Source organism: Tursiops truncatus, chromosome 4 (assembly GCF_011762595.2).
Source record: "Tursiops truncatus isolate mTurTru1 chromosome 4, mTurTru1.mat.Y, whole genome shotgun sequence".
NCBI classification, from domain to species: Eukaryota; Metazoa; Chordata; class Mammalia; order Artiodactyla; family Delphinidae; genus Tursiops; species Tursiops truncatus.
The window spans coordinates 63,770,765-63,786,120 of record NC_047037.1 but is presented as its reverse complement, the minus strand read 5'-3'; the positions used below and the strand labels follow the sequence as shown (position 1 = coordinate 63,786,120).

At 51.0% G+C, this 15,356-nt stretch overlaps 1 protein-coding gene across 4 annotated transcripts in view; it reads left to right on the top strand.

The window, feature by feature from the left end:
• The window catches only part of MASP1 (MBL associated serine protease 1), a 63,571-nt gene that overhangs the window by 41,741 nt on the left and 6,474 nt on the right, over positions 1–15,356 (top strand). For 2 of the 4 annotated variants that reach the window (XM_073804013.1, XM_019946041.3), the window contains exons 10-13: positions 457–531; positions 9,736–9,873; positions 12,999–13,112; positions 13,976–14,161. In XM_073804013.1, the coding sequence (XP_073660114.1) occupies positions 457–531; positions 9,736–9,873; positions 12,999–13,112; positions 13,976–14,161 (513 nt within the window). Of the gene's footprint in view, positions 1–456; positions 532–4,050; positions 6,469–9,735; positions 9,874–12,998; positions 13,113–13,975; positions 14,162–15,356 lie in introns of those variants that run through there. The other 2 variants (XM_019946042.3, XM_019946040.3) reach the window with 1 other exon arrangement.

Genomic DNA, 15,356 nt, shown 5'->3' with positions numbered 1-15,356 from the left:
AGTGATAGCGCTCACAGAGCCAGCGTAAGTCTCATGAGATGGTGGGCACAAGCGTGGTTTATGAAAGGGTTTGTTAAGTGGAGAAGGGGGGGCAGAGGAAGTGCGTCACAGAGAGCTGTGTGACTAATGATGAGAGGTGCCTCCCAGGGGCTGGGCGGGGCCCCAACAGGCAGGAGTCAGATTGCTCAGAGCCTTGGACACCATACTGAAGAGCATCCTGTTTATTTTTGAGGCCAGTGGGGAGCTATTGTGATTTTGAGCAGAGATGAAACGATTCCCAGTTTAGAAAGACGTTTCAAGTTGCAGATGGGACTGGTTCAGAGAGAACGGCATCAGAAAGACTTTGGAAGGCTTGCAATGATCCACAACAGAGGAGTTAAAAATGCAGATCTATTTTCCATGTGCTATAAATCACCTATGTTCTCCTTCTTCTTCAACCTTTTCTCCCTCTCCCAGATGTATATACATGTTCTGCCCAAGGAGTCTGGATGAATGAAGTCCTGGGGAGAAGCCAGCCCACCTGCCTGCCAGGTACCTCCCCCTCAAGTTCTCTGCCTCAGGGTCTCCCATGCCAGGCCCTCGGGCCGCAGGTGCTCTGCCTGCTGATGGAGTAAGGGGTGGGGAGGTCACGATGCTTCGACTGATTTTTAAGAGATAACGTCAGAAGGGCAAAGGTCAGAAAAGCCTAGCCTCACATCTTCTCAAACCAGCCAGCCTCTATGTTCAACCTGTTCTGTCACACCAGGAGCCTTCTTGCCTCTTCTCTCTGCAGTTCTGCACCCTTCCCACCAGGTTTTTCATCCCACAGAGTTGGTGTTTGCCCTGGCTGTGCACCAGGAAAAGTGAGAAAGTAGACACCTCGTCCTCAAGCACTCACTGTGTTTCAGAGGAGGTGGAAATCAGACAAATACCAAATGACCATAGGACAGAGCAACAAGCTCTTCCAAAGAGCAATGCGTTCAAGTCTTAGTGACTGCTACCTCCCCCAAGCCTGTCTACTGACCCCACTTTAAAATGAACAAAGAACGTTGTGGTAATAGGAAACGTCCCTGGCCATCACAGCTGCTACGAGTTCCCAGAGAAGGAGGAAATTCCTGCATGTAGTTGTCTGGGAGTAAAGGGATGGGGACTGGTTAGGAAGACTTCACTTAGGAGGGCTTTAAGTCTAAGAAAGAACACAAAGAATTCGTGAGGAGCTAAAACAGGGGAAAGGCCAACCCATCCACACTCTGCTGACCCCCATCATCTCAGTTAGGCTTAGCCAGGAGCACACCCAAGGGCCACGGCTGGAGAAGCCTCAGAGAAGATGGGGAATGGTGGAGCTGTGGCAAACTGGAGGCCAAACCCCCATTTTGCTAAAATACTAGGTGGACCAAAGACGGCACTGCAGGTGGCTTCCATCCCAGGCAGCCATGTTGCGGTGTCTAGAAGGGGAGGAGGCACTGAGCTGGGAGTCATGGGCCCGGGTCTTGGTCCCACTGTTGTCTTTTCCTAATTGCAAGCTTTGGTAGGTAACCTCACGTCTCTGGGGCTAGGATTTTGTACCTCAGAAGTGAAGGAGAAGTACCAGGTGATCCCTGACATTCTATGACTCTTAATGGTCATCGTCCTCTAGATTCATACAAAGCATCTTGCAATGAGTCATGAAATTCTTTTAACACCTGGTATCGAGCAGAATATCGTGTATCATTGAACCAGGCCAGAGAATTCTAAATTCTCGCCCACTAAAACACCAAGATTGAACCCAAAGGCAAGCCAGAATGGAGAAAGCCATTTCATCTGGCATCATAATATCCCACCTTTCCAAGGAAACTGTTAAGAAAATATTATTTGCCCCTTATTTGACACATGAGAAAACTAAGGATCAGGGAGGTGTAATGATTCATCCAGGGTTACCTACAGAAAGTTAGAGGCAAAACTGGAAGATGGACCCAAGACTTTTGATGTCAACACCAGCAATGCTGAGCCATTCTTGACTCTGTCATCCTCATGAACCCAGAATTCTCGAATATCACATTTCTGTTTTTAGGGCCCTTCCTCAGTACCTCCAGTCTTCTAGAGCCCAAATCTGACTTCAGCACAGCTGCAGCTCTAGTATTTCAAGGTGAATCCTTTGCCTCAGGAAAGACTGGATGGAGAACGGTAGCAGCCTAAAAGAATGGCCCCATTTCAATGAGCACTCTCAAAGGCTTGCTGCATCATTCATCCTCTTGAAAGGACAAGAGCGTATCAAGAAGAAAAACAGACTTTAGTGGGAAAAAATGAAGCCAGTGTCCAAAGAAACAGGCTCCATTTCTGGCTCTGCCACCAATAACTTGGAGTGTGTCACTTGCCTTCTTTGAACCTCAAGTTTTCCATCTGTAAGTGAGCTGTTCTCCAAGCTTCCCCCGCTCAGACACTCTGTGACCTGGAGTATGCCACTGGCACCTTCGTGGGAAAAAGGCCCCATTCAGTGCCGGCTTTGCTGTGACCGTGGACTGAGCCACAGAAGCGTCCCTCACCAGATGAGGGCCTATGAGCGCTCAGTGCGCTGTTCTGCAGGGCCAGTCGCAGACCTGCCTGGAGAAGCCACTTGGTAGGCTGCCGCTTATAATCGGGAGTCTGGCCTTCAGCTCCGAAAGGCCTGCCACAGACAATTAGCGAAAACCACCTCACGTCTGGCCTGGGGTGCACAGCAGGGTGCCTCGGGATCACGTAAGAAGCATTTGGCGTCCAGAAGAAGAGCATCTGAAAAGCATTAGGTTGCTGGAAGCCTGACCTCTCAGAGTTGCCAAGAAAACTCAGATGCTCCTTGGTCTTTAAAGGACTGCTGAAAGTATTGCGGGCCAAGGGGTGTAGCCCGGCAATTCGCAACCCAGAGGAGGTCCACGCTCACACCAGGCTTAGCCCCCAGACCCAAGCATCCTGCTTGGAGGGGCCCCTGGGAGCTTGTTCTTAGGCAGCGGGGGGCTGGTTCTGAAGACCCTCTGCTCACGGGCCAAAGGCGTTTGGCTACAGGAGGCTGGTGGTGCATGTGCATGCTCGGGGTACAACTCGGTAGAACGAAGTTTGATCAGACCTTTCTTCTTTCCCTGAAGGTACTACGGGGTTCCCAGGTGCAATGATGGGTAGAGCAGAGCCTATGCATCATTGCTTGTAGATTATGCCACCTTCCCCTAACGTTGGATGCCCTGGGCATCCCTTCACATCATGTGTCCTTTAATCCAGAGAAGAAAAGGTTCTTTATACGTAATGAGGCACCGTAGGACACAAGGACAAGACATTCATCTTAGAATCTAGTTAAGCCCCTGCTACTCAACTTAATAGCAATGTGACCTTGGGCTAGTCATTTAACCTCTGGAGAGTTCTACTCACCTATAAAGTGGGGGTGACCAGGGCAGATGAAATAAAAATCAAAGGAATTTGGAATTTAAAGGATCCTTGGAGATCGTCTTGACCAACTGCCTCATTTAGCAGATCAAAAATTGAAATCCAGAGAAGGAAATATCCTAACCCAGAGTCACACAGGACAGAGGAGAGAAAAGCCAGTTCAAGGCCCCAGGTGTCTCAGTTCCCAGTCCAGTGTTTGCTGTGACTTGCTAGACAGTATTTTAATTTCCTTCCATCTCTCAAAGCCATTGATCTGTGGTTTTCAGAAGTTTTCTAAGTACCTACGGCATGGACCACATCTGGGTTCTGAGATGCCTTTCTAGGGAAGAAAGGGGCAAAGTGACCACTGCTAGAGATAGTCCTGGCTAAAGATGATCCAGGCCACAAGTGATCTTGGCTGGAATGGTTCAGGATGGTGAAGGCCCACATATAAAAAGGTCTGGTCCATAGACAGCCCTGGCTACAGAAGGGTCCAACTACAGACGGGCCAGACTAGAAAGACTTAGGCCAAAGATGAGCGCACTCACAGCTTTCCCAGGCTAGCATGGCTCTGTGATGCAGAGTAGGGGCCGTGTGGCATAATCTACAGTGGGTGAGACGTGCATTTCTTTCAGAGGTCCTCCACCTGGCTGACCTGACGTGTCTCTGTCCCTTGTCCCCGCTCCCTCCTTCTCCTTGCAGCGTGTGGCCAGCCCTCGCGCTCCCTGCCAAACCTGGTCAAGCGGATCATCGGGGGCCGGAATGCTGAGCCCGGCCTCTTCCCGTGGCAGGCCCTGATCGTGGTGGAGGACACCTCAAGGGTGCCCAATGACAAGTGGTTTGGGAGCGGGGCCCTGCTCTCTGAGTCCTGGATCCTCACGGCAGCCCACGTGCTGCGCTCCCAGCGCAGAGACAACACGGTGACACCGGTCTCCAAGGAGCACGTCACCGTCTACCTGGGCCTGCATGACGTGCGGGACAAATCGGGGGCTGTCAACAGCTCGGCCGCCCGAGTGGTGCTCCACCCAGACTTCGACATCCAGAACTACAACCACGACATCGCTCTGGTGCAGCTGCGGGAGCCCGTGCCCCTGGGGCCTCATATCATGCCCGTCTGCCTGCCGCGACCCGAGCCCGAAGGCCCAGCGCCCCACATGCTGGGGCTGGTAGCTGGTTGGGGCATCTCCAATCCTAACGTGACGGTGGATGAGATCATCAGCAGTGGCACGCGGACCTTGTCAGACGTCCTGCAGTACGTCAAGTTACCCGTGGTGCCGCACGCCGAGTGCAAGACTAGCTACGAGTCCCGGTCAGGCAACTACAGCGTCACAGAGAACATGTTCTGTGCCGGCTACTACGAGGGTGGCAAGGACACGTGCCTGGGGGACAGCGGCGGTGCCTTTGTCATCCTCGACGACTCAAGCCAGCGCTGGGTGGCCCAAGGCCTGGTGTCCTGGGGGGGCCCTGAAGAATGTGGCAGCAAGCAGGTGTATGGGGTCTACACCAAGGTCTCCAACTACGTGGACTGGGTGTGGGAGCAGATAGGCTCCCCGCAGGGCCTGGGGGAGCTCCAGGTGGAGCGGTGAGCTGCGTTACGTCCTCGGGGCACCTGCCCTGGCCAGCCCGAGCGAGGCTGCACCACACACTCCCAAGGACAGCACACTCCATGTTACTCACGTGACCAATGGGATGGACCACGCTGCTCCCACCCTCCCAAGACAGCCCCTGGGACCCTGAGAGGCAGCAGTGTGGTACAGGGAAAAGGCCCTACACAGGAGGCCTGGGTCGCTGGCCCTGGGCGAGTCCCCTCCCCTCTCCAGGCCTCCTCCCCGCAGTACAGTGAGGGAGCTAGACTGGGGCCAGTACCCCCCACTCCTCTCCCGAGTACTCACCCCAGGGGCCTCGTTCACTGCTAGTCATTTGTCAAACCCAGTGGCCCTGCTCTCACTCTTGGCGTAACTGAGCTTGGACCTGACTGTTAGAAAATGTTTCCTTGCCATGAGCTAAGTCCGTGTGTTCTCCCAGCTTTGCCCTCTGGGTACATTCTGGCCGAAAACTCCTCAGGTTTGGGGAGACACGGATGACAGCCTGAGGCCCCTCTCTCCGAGTGTAATGCCTTGTAGTACTTTTGTCCCTGGGTTTTCTCTCCCAAAACCTCTTGCAGTCCAAGCCTTATCCCTTCTGTTCCCCGTTAAAGGAATTTCAAAGGACAAAGAGAAAGTTGGGAAGCTCTGTGGTGGCTGGGGGGAGGAGAAGAGCAGCGGGAGGCTCCCCAAGCCCGTTAAATTCCCACCAACCACTCAGAGCACATCATTTGGACCCACACGTCACTCCCGAATACCAGCTGACCACACGGGTGTCCACACCCGGCACTCCAGACGAGCACGAAGCAACCTTCCAGCCTTGAAATGCGTCATCTGAACAGCCTCAGCCTCAGGTGTGGAGACTCAACTGGATTGTTTGGAGAGAGAGAAGGCTCACGCCATGCTCCGCTGTGCCTTTGGACAGGGAAACAGAAGAAGGAGGGCTCAGGGCATAGGAGTGACCCAGTCCCACCAGACCGCCCCGCGTGTCTGTGGTCTGAGCTCTACAGAGAACACACCCAGCGTGGGTGTTGAGAGGGATCCAGTCCTCCAGCTTCCAGAGAAGCAGGGACTTGCCCGTGAAAGACAGTGAGAAGAGAGGGAGAGCCCAGAGTCCTGGGTTCCAGCCCCAGCTCTGCCCCCGACTGGGCCTCAGTTTCCCCATCTGTAAAAGGAAGGCATCAGATCCCCCTCAGGGTCCTTCCAGCTTCGGCGTTCGGTGCTTCCAATGCCAGCAGCCTCTCCCTGGCCCTCACAGGGCTGATCATCTTCCTTCTCCCAGGCTCGCTCTCCTGGGGACTCTCCATCAGAGAAAGAAGAAGCCCTGAGAGGGATTCCAAGAGAGCAGTTGGGAAGCATCCGCTTTTCCAGTCGGGTCCTGGAAGCACGCTCCTATGTGTATGAACAGTGCATGTAGAGGATACTATATTTTGTTTATTTTATATCACAAGCTTCACTCCTCTGTAAGTTTCCTCTGCACTCCGTTTCTCCCATCAGGGGACTAAAGTGGAAATAAACCCTCTGTGGATAACCAACAGCCTTTGTTTTGGGGTTTGGTTATTGTTGATGTTCGTTTGTTCTGACTTTTTTTTTTTTTTTTTTTTTTGCCGTACGCGGGCCTCTCACTGTTGTGGCCTCTCCCGCTGCGGAGCACAGGCTCCGGACGCGCAGGCTCAGTGGCCATGGCTCACGGGCCCAGCTGCTCCGCAGCATGTGGGATCTTCCCGAACCAGGGCATGAACCCATGTCCCCTGCATCAGCAGGCGGACTCTCAACCACTGCGCCACCAGGGAAGCCCTGTTTTGACTTTTTGAAGAAAACCTGGCCCCTCATGAAGCCAAAATCTCTCCCATTGCAGAAACAGTACAATTTTTGTCACCTGGACATCATCCAAGAAAGGGTGTTGAGGAATGGAGTCGGTTATGGACATGTGTCCTCTCGAAGGCTGCCCATTCCATCACGGAAGTGCCTGCCGTTTAATTCCTTGAGTTCAAAGAGCTCAAATGAGCACGCAAGGCAAGACCGTGTGCACCTAGGTCTCACAAAGGCAAAGGGAATTAACGTCATTAGAGGAGTGGAGATTGCAGTATTATGGGAACTTAAGGAGGGGGAGGTTCATACAGCTGAAGAGGATCTGGATACATTTGCAGAGAGGTTACAAAGAACGCACTGGGAGATGGGAGACAAGGGAAGAGGGGACAAAGATGAAGCAGGAAAGTGTGCCCTGAGTAGAGTGGAGGCAGAGGGGATGAGGGGAAGGTGGACAGAGTCTTGAAGGTCATTCTATGTTATTCTATGTGCTCTGTCCTGTAACCAGTGATTCTCTAGTTTGGGGTATATCAGAATCACCTGGAGTGCTTGTTAGGAATGCAGATTCCTGGGTCTCACCCATGGGAAATTCTGAGTCAGCAGGTTAGAGCGTGAGCAACATGCTGTGAAAAGTGGAGGGGTCGGGGAAGGACCAAGCTAGAGAGAGCGGTTGGGAAATTACAACAACCATTCTGGAGAGAGGTGGTGAAAAACCCCCGGACCTAGGGTGTGACACTGCAGATGTGGGCGTGAGGGAGTTTGAAAACATCTAAGTAGTGTATTGGGCAGGGCTTGGTGTAGAGGCATCGTGTGAATAGTGCAGACACAGAGATGTGGAGTAACACAAGCTAATCTGTTAGTGAGAGCTCCCCATACAAGGTACTCCTGGTTTGCCTTTGTTTGGGGTTTGTATCATAATGAAACTGTCATGCTTTTTACACTATTGAGAGCTAAAAGAATCTTACATTATGCCTTATACTTTATATGTAGCTGATTTCGAAGATTATCATGTCTTGTATTCTATTACATTTCAGAGTTTTACTTTCCTCTAGATATTTGGACTTTATGTTGTGACATATTGAGACACAGGTGTCACGAGGTTGCATGGAGAGCACATTGTGACATTACTGTCTGCTTCTTCTGGTGACTTTTTTTACCAGTTTAGTGGCTGATTAAATACGGGTGTTGAAGAAGAGGGAGGCAACGAGGATGCAGTCCGTGCAGACATTGACAGACATCTGGAATAACAAAGGGGAGACAGATGGGTGGTGAAGGGTGGAGACCAGGACTTGGGTTTTCTGTGCTTGAGGAGTTTATGTGCAATCCAGCTGGAGACTTCAGGATCAGTTCAGAGGAAAGGGCAGATTAGAGACACTGATCTGAAATTCATCAGGGTCTAAATAGTGTGATGGCATGGGAGGAGATGGCATTATCTACTGGAAGAGAAAAGAAAAGGGGCTGAGGACTCAAAAAGGGAAAGACGAGCATTGACGGCATGGAGAGAAGAAGAGAAACCCCAAGAAAGAGACAAGGAAGAGGAATCAGAAACACAGGAAGAGAGGAGCTTCAGAAGCCAAGGAGGGAAAGTGTCAAGAAGGATAAAGTGATCAACAGTGCAAATGACCCAGGACAGTCCAGAGGACGCTTCCAGGCTGGACTTTCCCGGGTGCTGGGACCCGGTCTCTACTGTCAACTCTGAGAGAGGATCCAGGGAGCAGGCCCGCGCTCATGTTGAAGTCCTTAACCCTTCCTCCCTCTTACTTTATCCTCCTTGTCCTTTATCCTCCTCCTCTTCCTCCTCCACCACCTCTTTCTCCTCCTTCTTCTTTCCCTCTTCTCTCTCTCTCTCTTTCCCCCTCCCTCCCACACCCTCCCTCCTTCTCTTTCTCTCTTCAGGCTTCTCCTAGGTTTTTATCTCTTTCCTGAGATAGCACACTGCCCTTACATCCTCCTTCTCTTAGTTTATATGCTCAGTTCTCCAGGTTTTGCTTCCTTGAAACCTAAAAACCTCCAGCAGCCACAAGGCGAGGAGATTTCCTAGAGCTGAAGAATACGTGAGATAAAATTTCAGAAATAGTGTTCTCCTATACATGTAAATATCATCTTTGAAGTTCCAGCTATGGGCCCAGAGTCGTGCTGTGTCCATCCATGATTACAGATCTATTAAATATTCAAATGGCCACTTTATGTCCAAGTTTGTGTGGAGCGTGGCACTTTATTCCTTTGAATCCACCTCCAAAGGACAGGGAAGGATGCAGATACTGGGTGTCATCTCCTCTTTCCAGAAGCTTGACTATGGAAGAGAGGGGAGGGAGAGACTGTGGAATGAGTGAGAATCAGGGAAAATGGAAATTTGATTTTTAGGATGAGAGGTCTTGATCATGTTTTGGAGGCATAGACAAAGGAGAGATGCAAGACAGAGGAGAGGGGTGCGAATCCTCAAAGCCAGGTCCCCAAAAGTTTGGAAGCCCAGAATTCGTTCTGAAAAGAAGAAAGTTTACAGAGGGAGCAGATGGAGAGGAGGATGTTTTTTGGTTTGGTTTGGTTTTTCCATTAGTAGCAAGTTTTTCTACAAACTTTCCATGAAGTGATCTCTGGCAAATCTGGGCTTTTAGCCAGCAGCTTAGCAACCCAGCAGAGAAGGACCTCCTAGCAAAATTCCCAAGGCAGGCTTTCATTGGCCTGGCCAGGGTTACATTCCCATCTCTGAGCAATCGCTGTGACCAGAGTATAAGAGGCTTTCATTAGTCAGGTCTGGGTCACATTCCTACCGCTAGAACCAGAGGTAAGATCACTGCAACTCAGGCTATATGGACAAGAAATGGGGGAAGAGTGGTCCCCAGCGGAAAATTGGGGTGCTGTTACTGAAAGGAGCAATGGATGCTGGGATATCAAAAATAACAGATGTTCCTAACAGAGGGTGATGTGCTAGTAGCTCTGGCAAAGGGCAAGATGGAGCCCAGAGTGTGATCTGTCCCCCCTCCCTTGGCTGCAGTGTGTGGGATCCCCAAGTTCTCCCGGAATCTGATGGCCAGGATCTTCAGTGGACGCCCAGCCCAGAAGGGCACCACCCCATGGATTGCCATGCTGTCACACCTGAATGGGCAGCCCTTCTGCGGGGGCTCCCTTTTAGGTAAGTTGAAGGTGGAAGGGCTGGGGGACCCAGGATTAGAGGTTAGGGTAGAAGGAAAGGGACCTGACCCTCTTCCTGGAGACTGACAAGATTTCTTCACTGAGAATCTTCCACAGTAGTAGCGGGACCCAGAAGTACAAAGTGGCAGAAAGAAACCTTAGCTGGAGCCAGGAGACACGTGTTCTGTTCTAGCTGGCTCCTTCAGCCAACAACACTTCCCGAGCCCTGGTCATTCTCTGGCACTGAGAAGGGTGAGGGAGTCAGACCCTTAAACATGGATTACAACACAAGGCACTTACATGCGGCTCAAAGTGAGGGTGTGCCAGCGCCGTGGGACCAGGGGGAACCAGGAAACCCACACTAGAGGAGTCAGAGAAGGGAGATTTACAAAGCCTTGAATGCCATGCTTGGGAATTTAGATCTTTTCTTGATTGCTGCTCCAGGTTTATAAGCATGTTCTGGAAAGTTCTCTCCTGAGACAGCATGGATTGAAAGAAGGGTGAATCTGGAAGCCAAGAGTCCAGTGAGGCAGCTATAGTGCAATAGTGGGGAGGGAAGTCATTAGCCTCAGAAAAAGGACAGGGGCTGAGGAATAGAAACCAGGCCGATTCAAAGCCATTGAGAAATAAGATTGTGAGAATTTTGTAATGGACTGAATGTGATTGGCAGTGGGAGCAAAGGCAGGGAAGAAATGACTGATGGCTCTTCCTGCCAGTTTAGTCCAAATGACCTAAGGTCCATCCCAGCTCTGACATCATAATAAAAATTAATAGCAATCTAGAGTCCCTCTAACCCTATCACAGAGGAAGAAGGCATGGATGGGTCCACTTCTGCCTGGGCAGCTCTGGGGCTGCCGGTCTCGCCTCGCGCTGACCCACCCTCCTTCTCCAGGGTACACTCAGGTGAGGACAGCTCCCCGACTGGGATCCCCGAGGGGAGGTGCAGGCTCTGGTGAGACTGCAGTCTGGACATCCCCGAGGTGTGTGAAATGGTAACCCAGCAGAGGGTTTGATCCTTATATTCCTACAAACACAAAGATGAGTGGTCTCCCCTATGGAGCCTCCCCAAGGGGCACAGAGAGTGAGCACAGGTTAAAGGGGAGCCCAGTGGGGAGCAGGCAGGGGAGAGGACCAAGAATGAGAAGGGGCAGAGAGACAGAGGGCTTAGAAGGACAAGGACAAAGATAGAGAAAGAGACAGAGGGCATATGAGAGAACTGGAGAGGGAAGTGAAGAGAAATTAAGGGGAAAATGAAAGGAAACAAATACAACCGGAGGAGGAGAAACTGGTGGGGCATGAGACGAGACAGAGAGAGAGAGAGAGAGAGAATTGTGAAAGGCATAGAAAAGCAGGGAGGACCCAGAAAAGAACGCATCGGAAGAGAAGCAAAGAAAGGGGAGGAGCCGGCAGGGAGAGCAGAAGGGAGCAAAGACATTTCTGGGTTTTTTAGAATGTAAGTAAATAGATGGATTACTGCCCACGGTTTTAAGAGTTAGATTTTTCTGAAGCCTTGAGTGTTTAAGTTCAATGATGTTCAGCACTCACTTGTGTCTACTGTGTGTTTATTCCCACTTCTCTACCCTCAGCCAGGCTACAAGATCTGACTTACTCAGCCCTCCCCACAGCTCTCCTCATCTAGAATCTCTCTCCTCCTCTGTAGTCTAGTTTTGTAGAGAGAGGGAAAGACAGGAGAGGGCAGAGGAAGCAGGGAAGGAGCTGAGGGACAGACAGAAAGCTCCCGCTCAGTGCCCACCCTAAAGCCTGGCTTCTGGCTCAGGGATTCAGTATTTGCAGAGCTGCGAGGCAAAGCCATATCTTTGGACTCACCACTGCGTACCCCAGGTTCATCTAAATGGCCCAGAGCCCCGCTCCAAGGCAGGCTCCCTAATCTGGGTGCCTCATCCCACTTTACCTACCTGGAAAATTAGTCAACAGCCCCTGGCTGTGGACAGGGATCAAAAATGCCACCAGGGAAAAGAGGGTGGCCTGTGCGGAGCTCTATCCAGAAGCCAGTAGCCAGGGAACATAGCTGCTCCTGAGAGGGCCAAGTGGAGCCCGTGACCTGCTCCAGAAAGGGACTCTGCCCTGGACTCTGTACTTGACCCTGATACCCCATCCCAAAGCCCTGGTGCCTTTCTTTCTGCTTGGCTCAACCCAGCATGTCTCTGGCCTCAGCTATTTATGGGTTTGTCATCTGTTCCACCTTAAGGATGAACCGAAGCCTGACCCCATACTGAGCAAAGGGCAGGGACCTGTCCATCAAGGGAAAAAGACAGCCAAGATGCAAGAGATGTGCTCAGCTGACCATCAGGACACCCAGGGTCTGGCCCTGGCCCTGCCACCAACCTGCAGAGTTGCCCTAGACATCCTCGCTCTCCTCCAGGCCTCAGAATCCATGTCTATAAAATGAGAGGTTTGGATCAGAGCAGCGGTTCTCTGCCCTGATGGCAGTAGAATCATCTGGGGGCACTTTTAAAGTGTATTTGTACCTGTGCCTCACTCCCATGACATAGATGCTCTGGCTTCAGGCCCAGGTACTATTTTTGGGGATTTGTTTGCTTGTTTTTAATTCCCCAGGTGATTCTAAATGTGCACCCGAAGTTGAGAAGAACCACGTACAACAGTGCTCTCCAGACTTTAATATGCATAGAAATTACTTGGAGGTCTTATTAAAACCCTCAGATTTTACTACTGAATGCAGGTTCTGATTCAGTAGACGTACGGTGGGGCCTCAGAGTCTGCATTTCCAAGAAGCTCCCAGGGGAGGCTGAGGCTACTGGTCCAGGGACCACGGCTTGAGCAGCAAGGCCGAAGGCACAGCCAGTGAGCACGAAGTTTCTCGTGCACACCTTGGGCTGTCCGGAGCTCACCAACCCCATGGGTTTAAGGGAGACCTGAAATCATCTTTAAAACATTCAGTTTGGGCCTAGGTTGGATAAGGCAGATGAAATCTCAGATTCAACTCCCCGTTTTCAGATCAGGATCATATGCGTTTCCGCCTTGAGGCTGTGAAATGCAAGGGAGAGGGGTGCCATGGAGAGGAGGGGTCTGAAAGCCCTCAGCTTGAGGCTGTGGGCAGCAGGATGGGGCCGTGAGGACAGTGTGTGTGTACAATTCTGTTCCCAGGCTCAAAATGGATTGTGACCGCGGCTCACTGCCTTCACCAATCGCTGGATTCAGAGGATGCAACCCTACATGGCTTGGACCTGCTCAGCCCCTCTGCCTTCAAAATCATCATGGGTGAGTGCGGAGCAAGGTGATTCCTGCAGCCAGCTGCGGTTCTGGGGATGGGGTGTGTCCACTCACTCAATCATCAGGGAAGGTGCCTGGGATGAAGGATGAGTCCGGACTGGAGGGCAGGGACCTGCATCTAAGCCCAAGGCTGTGATTCTCAGGTGGTGGGACCATGAGCAGGTCACTGAAGGTGAAGCCTCAGTTTTTACAATAAAGAGCCTCATCTGGATAATTTCCAAAAGTGCTTCAGGCTTCTGTGAACCCGTGGTTTCAAGTGGATCATACACAAACGATCCAAGCTTCCCCTCTCCTTTGTAAAATCAAGACCACCGGCTGATTCAGTTTAGTTCAGCACATATTTATGTCCTGACACTATGCCAGGATATAACTACACAAGTTCCTGCCCACAGGGACTTAGAGTCTAATAAAGGAATAGAATGTAAGCACACAGACCTCGAATATAAAGTAGGAAGCAGTAAGTTCTATAGGAGAGGAACAGATAAAGGACATGGGAGTTCGTAGGGAAGAGATTCCTAATTGAAGAATCTAACTCAAGACTCTGAGAGATTTCATGGAGGGAGGCAACACATGACCCAGGCAAGGAAGGCTTGGACATATGGCAATGGGCACTGGAATGAGTATTATAAGGCAATGGGATCAGGTCATGAAGAAAGACAGAGGTCAGAGCCATGAGAATATGTGGAGAAGGGCAGGTAGGATGGGATGCCTTGAAAAAGGTAGGTGAAGGGCAGTATAAGGGTTAAGGCTGGAAACATGGGCTGAATGGGACAGGGGCTGACAGGGAACAAGGTGCGACCTTATCCTCTAAGCTTGCATTGCCCTCATACCTCACACGCCTTCTTTCCCAGGCAAGCATTGGAGGTACCGGTCAGATGAGAATGAACAGACTCTCAACGTCAAACAAATCTTCCTCCATCCCCTGTATAACCCCAACACGTTTGAGAATGACGTGGCTCTGGTGGAGCTGTCGAAGAACCCGGTGCTGAATGACTTCGTGATGCCCATCTGTCTGCCCCAGGGGCCACCGCAGGAAGGTACCACCCCCACCTGTGATTCCACATCTGCAGAGCACCTGGTACCTCCATAGAGCCTTCTTCTCCAGCATTGGTCGGGCTCTGGTGCCAACTGAGCCAGCTGACCATGTCTGTGTGATTCCTCAGCTGCCTCCCCTAAAACAGCTGAGTCAAAGCTGGTTCCAAGGTAAACAGGCAGGCTTGATCAGTACTGCAAGCACTATATGAGTCAGGGTCCAGATAGGAAAACAGAAACCAGACCAGTTGTTATATCAGAGAGAATTTAATATAGGGTATTGGAGGACTGGAGAAGTAAAGGGGGGTGCTGAGATAATAGAGATAGCACTTGCAGGAAGAAACCACCACTCCTGGGGCTGGAGGAACAAAGAGAAGAAGTTGGAGACATAGAACCTAGAAGCTTGACAGGGGTCTGTGAAGCAGGAACTCAGACGCTGCAAAAGAGGCCCTGTGCTGATGGTGCTAGGGAGAACAGCTGGGACCAACCGCCACTGCTGGGGTGAGGAACCATTGCTAGGGTGATGCCAACAGGAATGGCAAGCCTTCCTGGAGGTTCCCCCTATTTTCAGGAACACCCCTGACAAAGCAGATATGCCATTTCAGAGTCTCATTTGCAGCATCACAAGGTAGAGTGTAGAAGGGTACGTTTGGAGCTGAGAGACAATAGCTTCATCACCAGCACAGGCTCAAATCCCCATGCTGCCATTTCCTAGTTGGGTGACCTTGAGGAAGCTGCCAAACCTCAAGCCCCTTCCCTCTACACTGGGGATAATATCCCATGGGTGGTTGTGATGTTTAAATGAAATAATAATCAAACATATCCAACACAGAGTGAGAGTCCAACCCAGGGCAGTTGGCTTTTGTTCCATCCTGTTCTAAAGTCAGTGGAGCCATGTCACAGATAACCTCGTTTAGTTCAAAGAAGTTATTTTTTTAAATGGCTGAATGGGATCTGAGAAGTATTCAGGAGAAGTAAGCCAACAGGAAAGGCACAGGTATGGCTCTGATTCATCAGATGCCATGTGCCTACCACGTGCCACCTGATTTACATTAATTAATTTATGTACTACTTATAAAAGCCTTATGAGGTGGTATTGTAGTCCCGTTTTCCAGATGAGAAAACAGGCTCAGCAAGGTACAGTGACTTAGCCAAAATTCAGCTTGTAAGAAGTAGATCTGGGGGTAGAATTCAGATCTC